Source organism: Dermacentor silvarum, chromosome 7, assembly GCF_013339745.2.
Source record: "Dermacentor silvarum isolate Dsil-2018 chromosome 7, BIME_Dsil_1.4, whole genome shotgun sequence".
Taxonomy (NCBI): domain Eukaryota; kingdom Metazoa; phylum Arthropoda; class Arachnida; order Ixodida; family Ixodidae; genus Dermacentor; species Dermacentor silvarum.
Genome location: NC_051160.1, coordinates 11,350,915 through 11,365,676, shown reverse-complemented (window position 1 = coordinate 11,365,676; position 14,762 = coordinate 11,350,915). Strand labels below are relative to the sequence as shown.

Below are 14,762 nucleotides of genomic sequence, written 5' to 3'. Positions count from 1 at the left end.
CGTCTGTCCTGTCCACATGCTTTCTTCCTGCCCTTATTTCCGCTCACCGACACTACATGATGCACCAACTGGCCCAACAATTAACCCTTCTTAACTCCAAAAGCCTATTGCCACTAGGAGACATGTATTGAAAAGGCGTTCGCGTTAGGTGACGCACGAGGTCTCGTTTTCTGTTGAAGGCAACTTGTATACGGTAAGGTATTCAAACTCCTTTAGGAGCTTGAAGAAGTAACCTCCGTGCGCGGCTCTTCGACAATACAGACCTTGACGAAATGCAATGCGGCACGGTTAATAATTTCAGTGGTTGCAAAAACAGTTGTATAATTAGCAGGGACGGCAGTTTGATCAGATAGACAATTTTAACAGCGGAGCTGTTTAAGCTCTTGGTTAGGCCGCATAGCGCGAACAAAAAACTGCGCCTGACGATGACGTCACCGTGCGTTGCCTAGCAACTCCTCTCACAGCTAGTGCGAGGCGTTGCTGGGCGACGCACGTCACTTCATCGCTCGGCGAGGTTACAACCCACTCCCAGGTTACCCTCGCCACAGCGCGAGGCGCGGCCGACGTATCCGGCGTTCGTCGGCGTGCCCCGGCTGCAGCCGGCGTCGAGATGCGAGATGCTGCATCTTGCGCCGGCCTCGTCACCCAGAATGGACCGTATCGGTGTTGGTCGGCTAACTTTGTCTAAGAATCAGCCAAGCCAAACCAAGTTAAGCAAAGGAAAGCAATGACAAAGCTAAGAACCAGTCAAGCCAAACCAAGTTAAGCAAAGTTGAAGCTAAGAACCACACAAACCAAGTTAAGCAAATGAAAGCAAAGTTAAAGCTAGGCAAGGGTCACCAGCTTCGCTGTTTGCCCAGCCTTCGCACCACTTAGTGTGAAGCTGCGCCTATATATATATATATATATATATATTACGTTTCTCAGTTTCACTTGAAAAAAGCAGCGTCATGCATGTGCTTTGCTGCGCTACTAACTGAAAACATTAAGTAGACCACGTCGTGCCGTGTATCAGCAGCGAAAACGCTTTTGATAAGGGTCCCTAAACGTAAACGAAATGGGACTACCTTAAAATATTTCTATTTCGCCCGTGTGTCAGGGGTACTACACGGGCCCTGCAGCACTTGCTCAGTATAAGTAAATCCTGCGACAGATGCCAAACGACGCCGTCCGGAGAATCTGCAACGCCTAAATATTGTACACCATCATTTAGCAGGACAGAGAACGCGCACAAATGTGCTCCGAAGAAAACTCCCCGTGATTCGCTTGTCCCTGTTTTGTGCTCTTGCTGCGACGATTTTAAGGCGAAAGCCTTAGATCTCTATGTTTCAAGGTCGTGTTGTGAGGTACAGAAAGCCACGTGGCCCAAGGAAGGCCAGAAGCGAAGTAAAGCATGGCAAGCCGTATATAAGAGATGATTAATGATTCGCAAAGTTAATTAATGATTGATTAGTGATTGGATTAAGTGGATTAGGGTACATTAAGGTAGATGAAAGACGATTAGGGTGGAATAAATTCAATTAAGAGGGATGAAGGATTTGGGTGGATTAAGGTTGATTAAGGGGGATTAAGGTGAATTACAGTAGACTTTACAAGGCTTTCGCCTTCGCTTCTTTTATATAGGCGATAGCTAAGGACACCCGGGTATTTTTTCTGCCATTAGCGGGATGACGCCGCGTGAAAGTGCTCTGCGACTATTATCTGGACTTTCTGAATACTTCAACGAGAAGTATAATTACATTAGCGGTAATGAGGAAGTCCTCGTGTCGACCTACGACTCGAGCAGATAAAGCGAAGCAATGCGATATACACGCACGCCTGCGGACCAAGCTGACGGAAACGACTCCTCTTCCGTCAACTGGAGATACACCGCTGACAACGAGAGGCTATGGAAATAAACCTCTTTCGCTGAAAGGCACCGCGAGGTGTGTCGAAACGAGCTGTCGCGTCGCGACTCGCGAGAAATGCGGCGGCGGCCGCCAAGGAAACGAAAACCAGATGCGGTCTCATCAGTGTTTTTATACGGGAACGAAAACGAATAAAGAAGACAAGGAGAGCAGTGATATGTCTAATGCACGGCCTGGCGCGGAAACAGGATCCGAGTTGCCTGTGGCAGGCGGGCTCTACAATACGATAAGGGAATCAGCAACGCATTGTACTGGCGTTTGCAATAAAACGTAATGGCGTGTTCCGCCGGATCGGCACAAGGAAACTGAAGCTGTATATATATATATATATATATATATATATATATATATATATATATATATATATGAACGAGAAGACAGGAAACCGAGGGGCCAGACTTTTATTAGTCCAATCATAAGAAGCCAACCAACAAAGACACCAAGAACAGCATGGAGATATACAGTAATAATTATAAGAAGCCAACAGACAATGATAGCAAGAAAAGCATAAGGGAAATTACTTGTTTATTTAATTGAAATGTAGAAACTGTGAGTAAATGAAAGTTGACGTAAATACAATTGGCCGCAGGTGGAATACGAACCCACCTATTCGCATTACGCGTGCGATGCTCTCAACAATTGAGCTAAGAAATGTTTCCCCAATAAGTATTTCTCTTAGATGTATTACGTTCTAGTGTGAACCTGTCCCTTTTTGTATTACTCTTTAATAAGTTGTGAAGCTGTTCTCGGAAATATAATCAGTTCCGTTGTATCGTATTGAATTCTTGGTGGTATAATTTTTGTATGTCATGTACTATACATGGGTAAATGAGGGGGGGAGCGGGAGGCTCGGACACCCTTGAGTAAAATTATTTCCACATTTTCCACGAGCACGCTCGCATTGTGACAATGCAATGAGACAGAGTTGAACGTAAACTTGAACTTTTTTTTTAGTGTAGTGGAGTGTTCTTCGCAGGCAAATACTTCATTTGTTATGTAATTTTGACTGCACATGTAAGCCTCTACACTTGTGAGTTTTGCGCCGCTATATTTAGGTGGGCCTCGAGGCACTGAGACGCGCCGTGCGGAGCTGTTTTAGATATCGTAAAGAGTGCTTTTTGTTCGTAACGTTTTCGAAAACAGTATGATGACGTATGCATGTTAGAAGGCGAATGAGGCCATCGCCATACATCACATTTGGGATGACAATATGTGGTCAAATAGAGAAACGACAAGGTTCATCGAAAGCAAGAGGACTAAGTTTGGGTGTCTCAGCTAAGTCGTGCCAAACTGTCCAAGATCCCCGTGCGAGTTACGACACTGCGACCAACTTATTGTCGGTCCCTGTCTTTTTGAGCAACTCAAAGTATTTTACACTGTGAGCTTAGGTAATTAATAATAATTTTAATTGACCTAAAAAAAACACCGTATAAGGGAGCACGCGTAGTCACTAGCCCTAGGTTTTATCTGAAACTCTATCGCCAGGACAGCAGAAGTAGGTATACCTAGCGTTCTTGCTCCCAGCAAAGGATGTCACCACGCAAGAAACAGATAACAAGTGATCGGGGACATTGAACAGAAGTTGAGCAAAATTGCATTGTCAGGTGGAATTTATTGCTATCTACTGTCGCAGTAAAGCAGTCCGAGGAGATGAGATAACAAGTGGAGTCTCTTTTTTTTATCTTCTTCTGTTGAATCAAATGTCCGCGTGATGAAGCGCAAGCAGGCTCCGCAAAATTGCAGTCACTTTAGACGGGCTCGCGTCCGGTAGGTATTATTACACCAAAGCCACACTGATTTCCAGTGATCAGTTGAGATTAAATTTACTTTCGCTGAAGTATTATCGCATTCTCGATAATCGATTCGAGTTCGTGGAATACCAATTTTGGGCTTGTACCTTATCGCCTATATTTGTAAACTTATCTTCGCACTCAGTTGAGCATATCAGTATATAGCCTCAATGAAACAAATATCGTCGTTTTTCTTTCACTCTGTCAGTCCGTTAATTGTACTCGTCACCTTCCTAAGATCGTCATCGAGATAAGACACTATTCGATATACGGTACAAATGAGTGCTTCGAGAATGAACATACAGTAAATTAAATGGCAAGAGAAGCATATAACGTGCAGGGGATCAGCAAGTAGTACTCCAGCTATGTCTATATGGGTCGTTCGTACACCTTAGGAAGTTATTTTGATGGCAGATTTTGAGCCCATGCAACTGTGCTATTCACAATCTCTGCCGCGGTACACGCAAAAAAAGAACTTCACCAGGTTCACTGACGCATTCAAAGTCACCAACCAAACGAGGTCAAGAGATACACCAACAGCAGAGCATGTCCCACGACGCCGTCGACACTGAGTGGTCCTCTGCTTCCGCCACTGGGTTCTATGCCGTCCAGGTGAAAGCAGGCAGTGCGTATCCGGTTCAGTTCATTTCCGCACGTGACCCGCGTGACGCGACCGTCGCACGCGCAGTCGAGCAGTCGGTGCGCCATCTCCATGCGTATTAGGATGTGCACGCTGTTGCGGCACCGCGTCGAACAGTTGTCCGCGACGCCGTCGAGTACCTCGTGGCAGAAGCGGCGGTAGTAGTCCCACGCGACCGAGCACACCGGGTCCGTAACGCAGTCCTGGGCCAGTTGGGAACACAGCGGTCTCGTAGACAACGACGTCGTCGACGACGGTGGGGACCAAGACGGCGCAGAAGCGATCGGTGTCAGACCGCCGGGCAGCTGAAATCCCGTCGTGTTGGTGGCTGCACCAGATGTCGAAGAGGCGCAGGGCTTCTGCCACCAGCAAGGAGTGAGCCGTAGTCGTAGCGCCCGGCAATAGTCGTCGTTGCCGCACTCGCAGCCGATGTAGGCGTAGCCTTCCTCGGTGCTCGCCAGGGAGACGAGAGATTGGCGGCAGTGGACCGAGCAGCGGCCCGGAGTGCGACCGGCCAGCTCTCGCTTGCAGTCCAGGCGGTGACCGTGGAAGGCCATGCCGCAAGTTAGCCGGCCGATGCAGTCCTGCTCGGCTTCTTCGCACGTCGGCGTCCGACGTCTCGGAATAGCTTGGGTCGAGGAAAACGCGCCGACGGCTCCCGCTCCAACGTCGGCACCGCTGCCGCAGTCGACGCCCACGCTCCGACCACTGCCCAGAACGATGATGACGAGGTTGACGAGAAGAACGAGCATCTGGCTGTGCTGGACAGGGTCTGGGCCGAAGAAATGGCGTGCTGAAATTATCACCATTTGATGGGCCTTGAAGGATATTCTTCAATATCTCATTCGCCTTGCACTTAACGTTCGTGTGCGCTCTTCCGTCCACCCGAAGTCAAGCTCCCGGCTCACGTGTGAAAAGCTTGGTCAGAACCACGAGCTTCCGGTAGTACTGGACATTGTCCGTTCCCAAGAAACAGCGCAATATTTTACCTCTTGTTGGCACAAACCATATTCACCATGGTGCCACTGGCTTGAATCTTGCGTCCGCACGCGGTTGTTTGGAGTATCTCAAGGTCAAGCTTCAGGCGCGCGTACTTTCTTGAACAGGTCAGGCAAAATTCACGCTTGAAAGTCGTTTACACTGTTCACAGAGGTTATTCGAGAAAGCATGTACGGCAAAATAGGCCACCGTTGAGCGATTCAAGCGCCGAAATCTTGATGTTGTAGGCATGTGTAGGCATTTATGCACGAAGAACGCCTCTTGGAGGGGCGGCGAATGTCCAGAGGCAAAGACTTCAACGAAGCGGACGGTAGGCTGCTGCAATCCGAGTGAACTCCTCCCCCCTAAACCCTTGATTCGGCCGTTGACCGAGAAGCAACTGAGACACCACACTCAATCGCAGAAAGGACACTCTCTTCCATTGAAAAAAAAAAAAAAAAAGTCTGCAATTGCAGCTTCCTTTGTCTGGTTTCTTACTTTTTCTTAGGCGGTGGTATATGCCTACTATAGTTTGTTTTTTATCTTTAGACAACAATTGAAGGAACAGTTCCCGTTGAAGAATGCCGCGCGGTAACTTTTTCCCGTCCTTTGGAAGTTCGTCTTTCTAAAGTTTTCCTCTATCTTGAAGATCTTATTCTCCCAATATCCTATAGCCTTACTACACTTTAAATCTTTTACATTTGCTTCTAAGCGAAATGTTGAGTTGAAAAGACGGCTTCGTCAGCGATGCGAACACTCCGCGCAAACTTCGTTTTAGATCGGCTCGAACGAATCGGTCCTCGCCAGCACCAGACAGACAACTCGTGAAGAATCAAAATTGAAATGGGAACAGACCGTGTCAAAAGCAACGCATTCCCGGGCTGTGGTAGACGACGTTGATAGAATACGACTCGATCACAATGGAATTCCCAGCAATCTATTCCGGGACTTGACGTTGTGCATTCTGCCTTCCTGAATACATTTCGCTTAGATTGAGTAGCTATCTTTCTTTTCGAGACCGAAAAAAAAACTTTTGTGTAATCGGTCGTTGAAGGAACTACCATTCAAAATATTTTTCTTCGCAGTCGTGCTCACGTTGATTGCCGTCGAAGCTGGTGAAGACGAAGAAATAAATGCGCTTCCATCCCTAGATGTTCTTTCAGCTAGCAAACGTCCAGACGGAGTCGCCTTGTCTGTCCGGAGCTTGTTTAGGACACAGTGATGCAGGCCTTGAACAGTATTGGGACTGGCAATCCTGTACCTACGTAGAACGCAATGCAAAAGACTCGTTAATGGCAGGCTTCTCTTCCCTAGCTATCTAACATCGTCAGCTTGTGTATTACCCTCTTCCAGCGTTCAGTGGTTACATCGAATGCGTCCGGTGTGAAAACCTTTTCATACAACGAAGCCTAGAATAGCCGACCAACTTGAGGAATCTATTCAATGAGATCCTGACATTACGTTCCAGCCTTGTTCATTGCATCGGTTCACTTGGCACCAAGGAGTGGGAATCATTGGAGTGCATCTGGCATGTGAAATTTGGCCATGTCGATTATTAATTGACGTTATAGGCTCGGACCCCATATCACACAGACATCACGGCATACTACGGCAACCCTCCGTCCGTTAGAAGACTTTCCCCATACTCTTGTCCCCGAATCAACGTAGTTTATTGAAGCACAACCACGACACAGATCTGTTGGTGTAGCTTTACCGCCAGTGTCGTCAATGGTTATTAACCGCACTTTATGTTCTTAGCGAAGGTATTCGGCGTTCCTTCAGCACATCAGTTATCTCAATTCGAAGTCTTTCTGTTCCCCGTGCGTCTAGCCGAAAGTGCTTCAAACGCCTCTCGCACTTCTTCGTGACGTTCTCAGCTGACTCTCCAATGTAATACCCCTGGGCACGGTCAATTTGGTGAAACTTCTTTTTCACTCTGTCAGACTTTTCGATATTGGTAGTGAAGTGTCATAAAAGTCACAGAAGCTCTGTTTGCTCGGGGCGATATTTTTACGTTTTTATGAAAGGCAATGCGATTTCCTTTGACATTTTTATGAACCGTCTGTAGCACTTCGAATTTCGAAAGAATACCAAGTTGTCAATATTTGCGCGCCGTCAACCGCTCGATAAACTTCCTGTTGACTCTGCCTCGAGGACTATATATACCTATGGGCCGCCACATCGGTGCCACATCGGGACAGCTCCTACACACCTATGCACAGCAATGAATATCCAAGTCGTTGAAGGATTTTCTCAAGAATACCTTTGCCTAAAGCCGAGTACCACGCCACGTTGCCAAGGCAAGTCCGATGAGTCGCTTCTTTGTATGGTAAGGGAAGTCACTCGTTCTTATTTATTTTATTTTTTCATCTACCGCGAAACAAACAAGCCACAGCTTGTTGGCAGGCCCGAACCTTTCTTTGGCTTTCCGCCAAAGGCGCAGGTGGTGCCACGTCGATAACTCGTGCAAGGCTGACTTTCAATGCGTGAACTTTGTTCCTAACAAAGTGACAGTTCGAACACCCCAAAAAAGAGACACCTATGCCAATGGCGGATGAAAAAGCGCAAGGCGAACAACCAAGAATCAACCTGCCAGTTTGAATGGCGCCTGTAGCGTCAACACTTCCGGATGTGAAGCTGCATGTCTAATTATTTCGTGTGATGGAGTACGCCTTTTGTCTTGATAAAGCCTTCGCCGTATCCCACAGAATTACGTGCAGAGCGTTCACTTCTCGCTCTTTATACAACACACATTGCTCGGTAGTCAAACTTCACTGGTGAACTTTGTCGGGCATCTGTCAAAGTTTTATTTACCTTTCTTGGGGCTTGGTTTAGATAGATTTCTTTTTCTTAGGTAGTACTAGCTAGCTCTTCTCTTCAGATGAGCAGCACGGGGTTAAAGATGGGCAACTTTGACGTGGAGAGTCGACCCTCGACGCCCAAATTCTTGACCGCGATTCAGCGTTTTACGCAGGTTATTAGCTGTCGCTGCATTAACTTCGTGGCTTGTAGGCCCATTGCCTCTCCGGCATTCCTCAAGGCGACCGTTCACCAAAATCACGTATTCACGCAGCAGGACCCTTATCGTAATGTCTTCCGCAAAGTCATTCGGTGGCGGTTCGTTTACCGCGAGCTTATGAATCTTCACCTACTACCTTGCTCTGCTCCCCCGCTGATTTCACTGGGCCCACTGCAGAGAAAGTTGTAGGGTTCAACGATCACGCCATAAGCACGACGAACACCATTGCGCAAGACCTCGCTAAGCACACTTCGGCTGACCAATGCCTCCCGTCCTCCAGTGTCACACTCTGCAACGACCCGTGGACGCCCCCGTTCGAACCATTATCCGAAACACAGCGTGTTGAGCCAACGGAGAAAACAGCCGGAGGTAGCGTAATGTTCAATCAGGAGCCAACTGTTCAGCGTCTGTGATGGACCTTCAGGTTGTCTCGAGTCGATGTAACGTGCACTCACTTCACAGTCATTTTACGGATCATGGCCGAAGCGCATGAAGCGCGCAAAACAAAAACGAAAAAAAAAAACAGCACGGTGAGAAAGCAAACAAGCGCGAACGCAAAAGTTTCAGTCTGTGGAGCACACGGAGCAATTCCGTCGGGACGCGATCCGCTCGACTACGGAACTTGGGATGGAATGACTGCCGGCGCGTCGCCGGCGCGCTGCCCGAGAGCTCCCGGGGCAACGCTGGGAAAGAAGGACGGAGGGAAAGCGGGATGAAGGGGACCGCGCGGGTAAGGAAATGAAATGAGAACGAGGGAAGTTGGAAGCGGAGAGTATTGACACTATCGGGAAAGAACACAGGGAGCCTGAAGGGAGGGGGTAGATGGGCGTGGGACGTCGCTCGCGGAATATAGGGAAGCGGCGAAGGGTTTCGGGGGCTAAAGGAAGAGATTGAGATCAGCAGAACGGGAGGATGCGAGGGTGAGAGTATTTGGGAAGTTGAGAGTGAACTACGGCAGGCGGGACAGCAGAGGGAAGATGGGAGAGCAAAGGAGAGTGAAAAGGGTCAGATCGAGGTGGCTGTAGGAGGAGGGGGGGGGGTAAAAGCAGCTTAGGAAAGGGATAAACCGGGATTGAAGCGGTAAAGGCCAAATTGGTGGAAGGGATGACTCGAAAGCAGGAGTGTGGGTATACACTCGTAGCAAAGTAGTGAAAGGGGGGTGGGGAGCAAAAATGGAAAGAGGTGTTGTGTGCTCATGGGATAAAAAGAGAGAGAGACGACGATCGCGGCGGGAAGTGACGAGAATGGGAGTCTGGGGAAGAACGTAATGGGATGGCGAGGGTATGAAAAAAAAGGTATAGTGAATGTATGCCGCAAAGGAAAGGTAAGGAACTGAGGAACAAAGAAAGGCAAAAGGCAGCTGATCGTAGGGAAGCGAATCGCACAATATTGCCGGAGGAAGGGGCGGTGACTATTGATTGATTGATTGATTGATTGATTGATTGATTGATTGACTTATTGATGAGATTTGACGACACAAATCAAAGCCAGAGCTCTGAGAGACGCCTTTGGGGATGGCTCTGGTATATAGGTTTAACCCAATTCCAGCTGTTTAAAATGTCATCGCATGTGGGAGACGCAGCTTAAGATTTAATCGCAAGCGGGAGGCGCAGGAATGAGAGAAATAGGGTCATTAGGAACGGTACAGAACGCAGAGAGAGAAGAGTGCACTTCCCTTGACGACAAAAGCTCTGTGAGAGGAAAACAAGTGACCATACCACGGCGGGCGAGTTTCTAGGACATGTGCTGTGAGTTCATCGGCCCGGAGAGACAGAGAAAGGCCCGCAGTGTGTATTTTATTGCCCTGTTTATCTCTTTAGCGCAAAATATTTATTCGTCTCTATGGAAAAGCACGTGGCCACGTTCTGTTTTCCTACTCTCCCTTTTTTGTTTTCACGTTTATCTATGCTCACATAGAAAAGAAAATAAGTTTTGTAATTCATGGTCGTTAATGGTGAGCGACAAGAGTGATGATGAAAAACGAGGGAGGGGTGAGGAGGATCAGGGGAAGGATGCCGAGTTTGGAGAGAACGGGAAGAAAATCATAGAGAGGAGAGCGGGAGAGTATAACGAGACTGTGGGGAAGAGAGGGATGCAGCGCGTAGTGGCGGACAATGCTGACAGCGAAGAGTGATTGTCCGCGACTCACACGGAATCACCGCGCAAACAATTCTGTTCGCTACCACGCGCATACTGGGCATAAGGCCCGCCGGGCAGCGCGGAGCAGCGACGAGTGCCGCGAGGCGTTCTTTTTCTCGTCACGGGCTTCCATATTGGACAAGAGTTGGCTTCTTCATTCCGTTCTCGGCTTCCCTTCCGCTCTTCATCATTTTAATGGATTCCTCGCGCCGCAAGACATCAGAATTTGTACGGCGGCGATTGCATCTTGTGGTTAGCTTTACTATATAGAGGTCTGCACTCACGCTACTAAACTTCGTTCATTACATAACGAGGGTTTCGAATCCGGCAACATTGATGCCTTCAGGTAGCACGTGTGGGTTTATTGACCAGTTGCCTTCATCCAAAAAGATCACGTACTCGGGACGCTTTCGGCATAAATGCTCTTCCACATCCGCCGCCATGGTTTGTAAGTGGTGGCGCTGACTAACACTCCCAGGGTTAGTTCTAGTAGGAAAAAGATAAATACCCCAGAAAGTGGATGGGAAAGTGGCGCCGCGGTAGCTCAATTGTCAAGAGCATCGCACGCGTATAGTGCGAAGACCTGGGATCCTTCTCCACCTGCGGCAAGTTGTTTTTTTCATCCATGTTCATTTCCATTAATTTATCATTTCTTTATTTCACTTAGTAAGTACAAGTAACTTCCCATATGTTGTCCTTGGTGTCGTTGTTTGTTAGATTCTTATTATATGATTAAACAAAATTGACAATCACTCAAGTATCCTTACGTGATTTGAATGCGAAAGCATGAGGACTTGTCTAAGTCATCATTTTAAATTAAAACTCAACCTCAATCCACCTGCTCTAATCTGTACAAGCCTTAATTCACTTTACTCCACTTTAACAATCCGCCTTAATCCACCTAAGTCCAATTTAAGGAGTGGGCCAGATCGGACACCGTGGCTGTTCACCGTGAGATTTCGCAATGCCAGCCGCAGCAGGTCCAGCGCCGGGAACGGGGAGTCATCACTTGGTCACGAGGGTTTTGGTACCACCGGGTGATAACGGACGGCGGATGTTCCGGTTAATGGAATACGTAATGATTTCGCATTTAAAAAGTTTGGCGCCACTGCCTATGCTCGCCGCCTGTATAGCGCTTCATCCAGCTTGGGTACGACGGGGTCACACCATGCATGGATTTCACTAAATTTTGTCCCCCTGGCATCAAACAACCTTCGGGTTTCTTGTTTTAACCCAACATCGTCATCTCGGCTGTGTTTAACAGCGATGATTTTCCACCAATATTTCTGCAATTGCTATCGTTGTAGGCTGCTTTTGGAACTCTACGAATAGAAAATAACTCTGAAATATTTGAAAATGTTCACCCATGATGAATGTCCCTGCCCGAAAGCCATGCGAATCTAGTGACACGTGTTTAATCTTCTTTCTCGCTCACCCGCTATCATCATAATCATCATGATTTGATCATCAGATGCCTACATCATGAGTAGGCATCTATACGAAGTAAGGATAGATATCGGCCGTATAAACTTGCAACCATTCGTTTACTAACTAAATTAACAAGCATAACATAGCGTGCGCGCAAGCAAACATGAACACATCTCACTCGATGACCGTGGCAACTCGCCGTCAAAACACTGGAGTGAGAAAGCGCGTCTGCAGCAGCGCGCTAATTGACCTTGGTGCATGCCTCGCTTCAACGCCAACTGAGCGGCGAAAACACAGCGCGCACAAAGCTATCAGCACTCAGCCTCCGTGTTCCCATCGCAGATCGCTTTCAAGATAGGGCCCGCACGGACGCGTCATACGCAGCAGCCGCCAGAGTAGAACGCCCGCTCCCTCCCCCCCCCCCCCCCCCCCCCGGTGCCCTGCACGCGACGGAAGACGGCGCGCTTTCCACCCGCTTTCCTTGCTTGCGCGCGCGAATCGTCGGCTCACCCTTGCACGCTTTCACTCGCACATGCGGCGCGAGGCGCCGATGTTATCGCCCTTGTACTTTATGCGGATCATCCCGGCGACGGCACAAATGCGTCCGGAGTGTCCATATATTTGTTAATAATATGTGTTTTGATTTCTAGTGTAAGTAATGTCCGCCTCTCTCAGTAATCCAGCTCAAGGACTGGAATAAGGTTATCTGTGAGAGGCTATCTTGAAAAATTCCACAAAACCTGAAAATCATCACCCTGTATAGAGCCGACACTGGCGACCGCATTCCTAAGATGAATGGACGAATGCAATAAGACTCGCTTACCACGTGCTGGTGGGACCTTAAGCAAACGTCATCAGGCAGATTAATTATATTTTGTAAGCTTCATGTACGGCGTCATGGTGAGTGACGGAACACGCGCTTCGAAGAGGTTTTCGCAGGTCAGAGTTAAGGGTGCGGGTTTGTCCAATGGCTAATGCCCTTACTTTCAAGACTATACAAATTATTGTGCTTCATAGTGAACTCAAACTATATACCTGGAATGAGAGAAGTTGAATCGTTGAAAACTATTGTATTAATTTTGACCACCTGGTTTGCACCAAAGTATCTAAAACATCGATAATTATCGCCTTTGATTTCCGTGCTTTGAACCGCAGCGATGGCCTAGCGGTAGAGCATCCGCCTTGTATGCGGGAGGTACCGAGTTCAAATCCGGTGCCGCCGGGAACCCACCGGCTTTTCTCGCGGGTAGAGATGTCCCCTGGCCTGGTGCTCGGCTGTCGTCGGGGTCCACATCTCGAAAGAGGGCCCAATAGAGATTTCAGCTCTTGTCTCTGGGCGCCTCTTGTCCAACCACAGACGGCCTTGTAGACGAGCATCCGCCGCGGCTGTGGGAGGCAAGTGCTGCCGCCGGGCACCTACCGGTAAAATAGGTACAAGCGCGCTCCTGGCCTGGTGCTCGGCCATTATGGGACCTGAGCGCTTGGAAAGGGGTGTTTGACCTCAACCCGAAGGTGCCCCCACCTAAATAGGTGCTTGGGGCGCCACATGGGAAATGACCGCCATGGGAGCGGCCCAGACACCACTTGTTTTCCGTGCTCACGTTGGTTTCGACGGGAATTCAGGGCGCAGACTCCTTTCACAAGCGTATCACCCCTGAAGGAAGCCGAACGCCAGGCCGGGGTACGCTTGTACCCTTTTGAACCAGTGGGTGCCCGGCGGCGGTGAGAATCGAACCCACAGCCTCCCGCAGCCGAGGCGGGCGTTCTACCACTAGGCCACGACTACGCCTTTCTTTTCACGCTTTCGCCACACCCTCCTCCTCCGCTTTCCGCCTCAAGGTTCCGCTGCACCCGCCTCCGCTGCTTTACTCTTCGCGCTCATTTCGCTATCGCCGACTTTCATCTCCCGCTGAGCTCCGCGTTCGCTTTCATCCTTCGCTGTGTTCGTTCGCTAGGTTACGAGGAACAACGTCGACGCTCACCGCATGAACCACGCCTAAGAGCTGCGCTCTAAAACAAAGAAAAAAAAAGAGCTCGGTGGTATCCACCACCGCCTGTTTCAAAGAGAATGCTCATGATATCCAAGATATCCATTCGACCTTTAGCTAACGCACCTCGATGTCCTGCACCTTTAGCGCTGCCGCGCGCACTATATAGGGATTCGCGGTCCTTATAGTTTCACATGTCAGCAAACGTTGCGCAGGCGTTCGGTTTTTGTCATCTGCTTCCCACTGATAGCCTTTGTCAAAGGACTGAAAAAGCGCAACAGTTTTGCATGCACTACGAGATAAGGGCTCGCTGTCGGGCGCCCGGCCACGGGACCTTGCAGCTCACGGCTTTGACACACTGTGGTCAAACTCAATGCTTACGGTCGGAAACACGGAACATTTTATTCACATGGTTGACCGAACCGCAAAAGCGCATTTTTTGTCCCGCTGAAGACGGGTTTCGGTAGTGCGTAATCCGTATAGATGGTATACGAGTACCTGATAGACGTCGATGACGCAGCGTTCCGGAGAATAATTTCATTTGCTTTCGACGGTGAGTGTTGTCTCAGCATGGTGTCAATGAGGTTGTAAAAATTCCAATTATGTAAGCAGTGAGTAAACTGGAGACAGTCGAACGTACTACTTAGTTTACGCGAATAGTTCGAAGCGCAATGTTGAAGTGCACTCGCGAGAAAAATTATCGAAGCACCATTACTGTCTGCGAAACAGGCGCCACAAAAACAAAAACTCGATAAATATATAAAAGAAAAAGAGGCGTAGGTTTCCTTGCGCAACTCCGCAATCTTCGCATTCGGCGGCGGGCGTGTATCAAGATAAAACTCTCTCGAACCCTAGATAGAAAGGAATGACAGA

The 14,762-nt window shown here is 48.6% G+C and overlaps 1 protein-coding gene across 1 annotated transcript; it reads right to left on the bottom strand.

Moving 5' to 3' along the window:
- Window positions 1-3,893: 3,893 nt before the first annotated feature.
- On the bottom strand, window positions 3,894-5,721 carry LOC119459420 (growth arrest-specific protein 1). The gene has a single exon (XM_037721208.2). The coding sequence runs from the start codon at window positions 5,144-5,146 to the stop codon at window positions 4,202-4,204; it is 945 nt and encodes a 314-aa protein (XP_037577136.2). The 5' UTR covers window positions 5,147-5,721; the 3' UTR covers window positions 3,894-4,201.
- Between the last annotated feature and the right edge of the window lie 9,041 nt (window positions 5,722-14,762).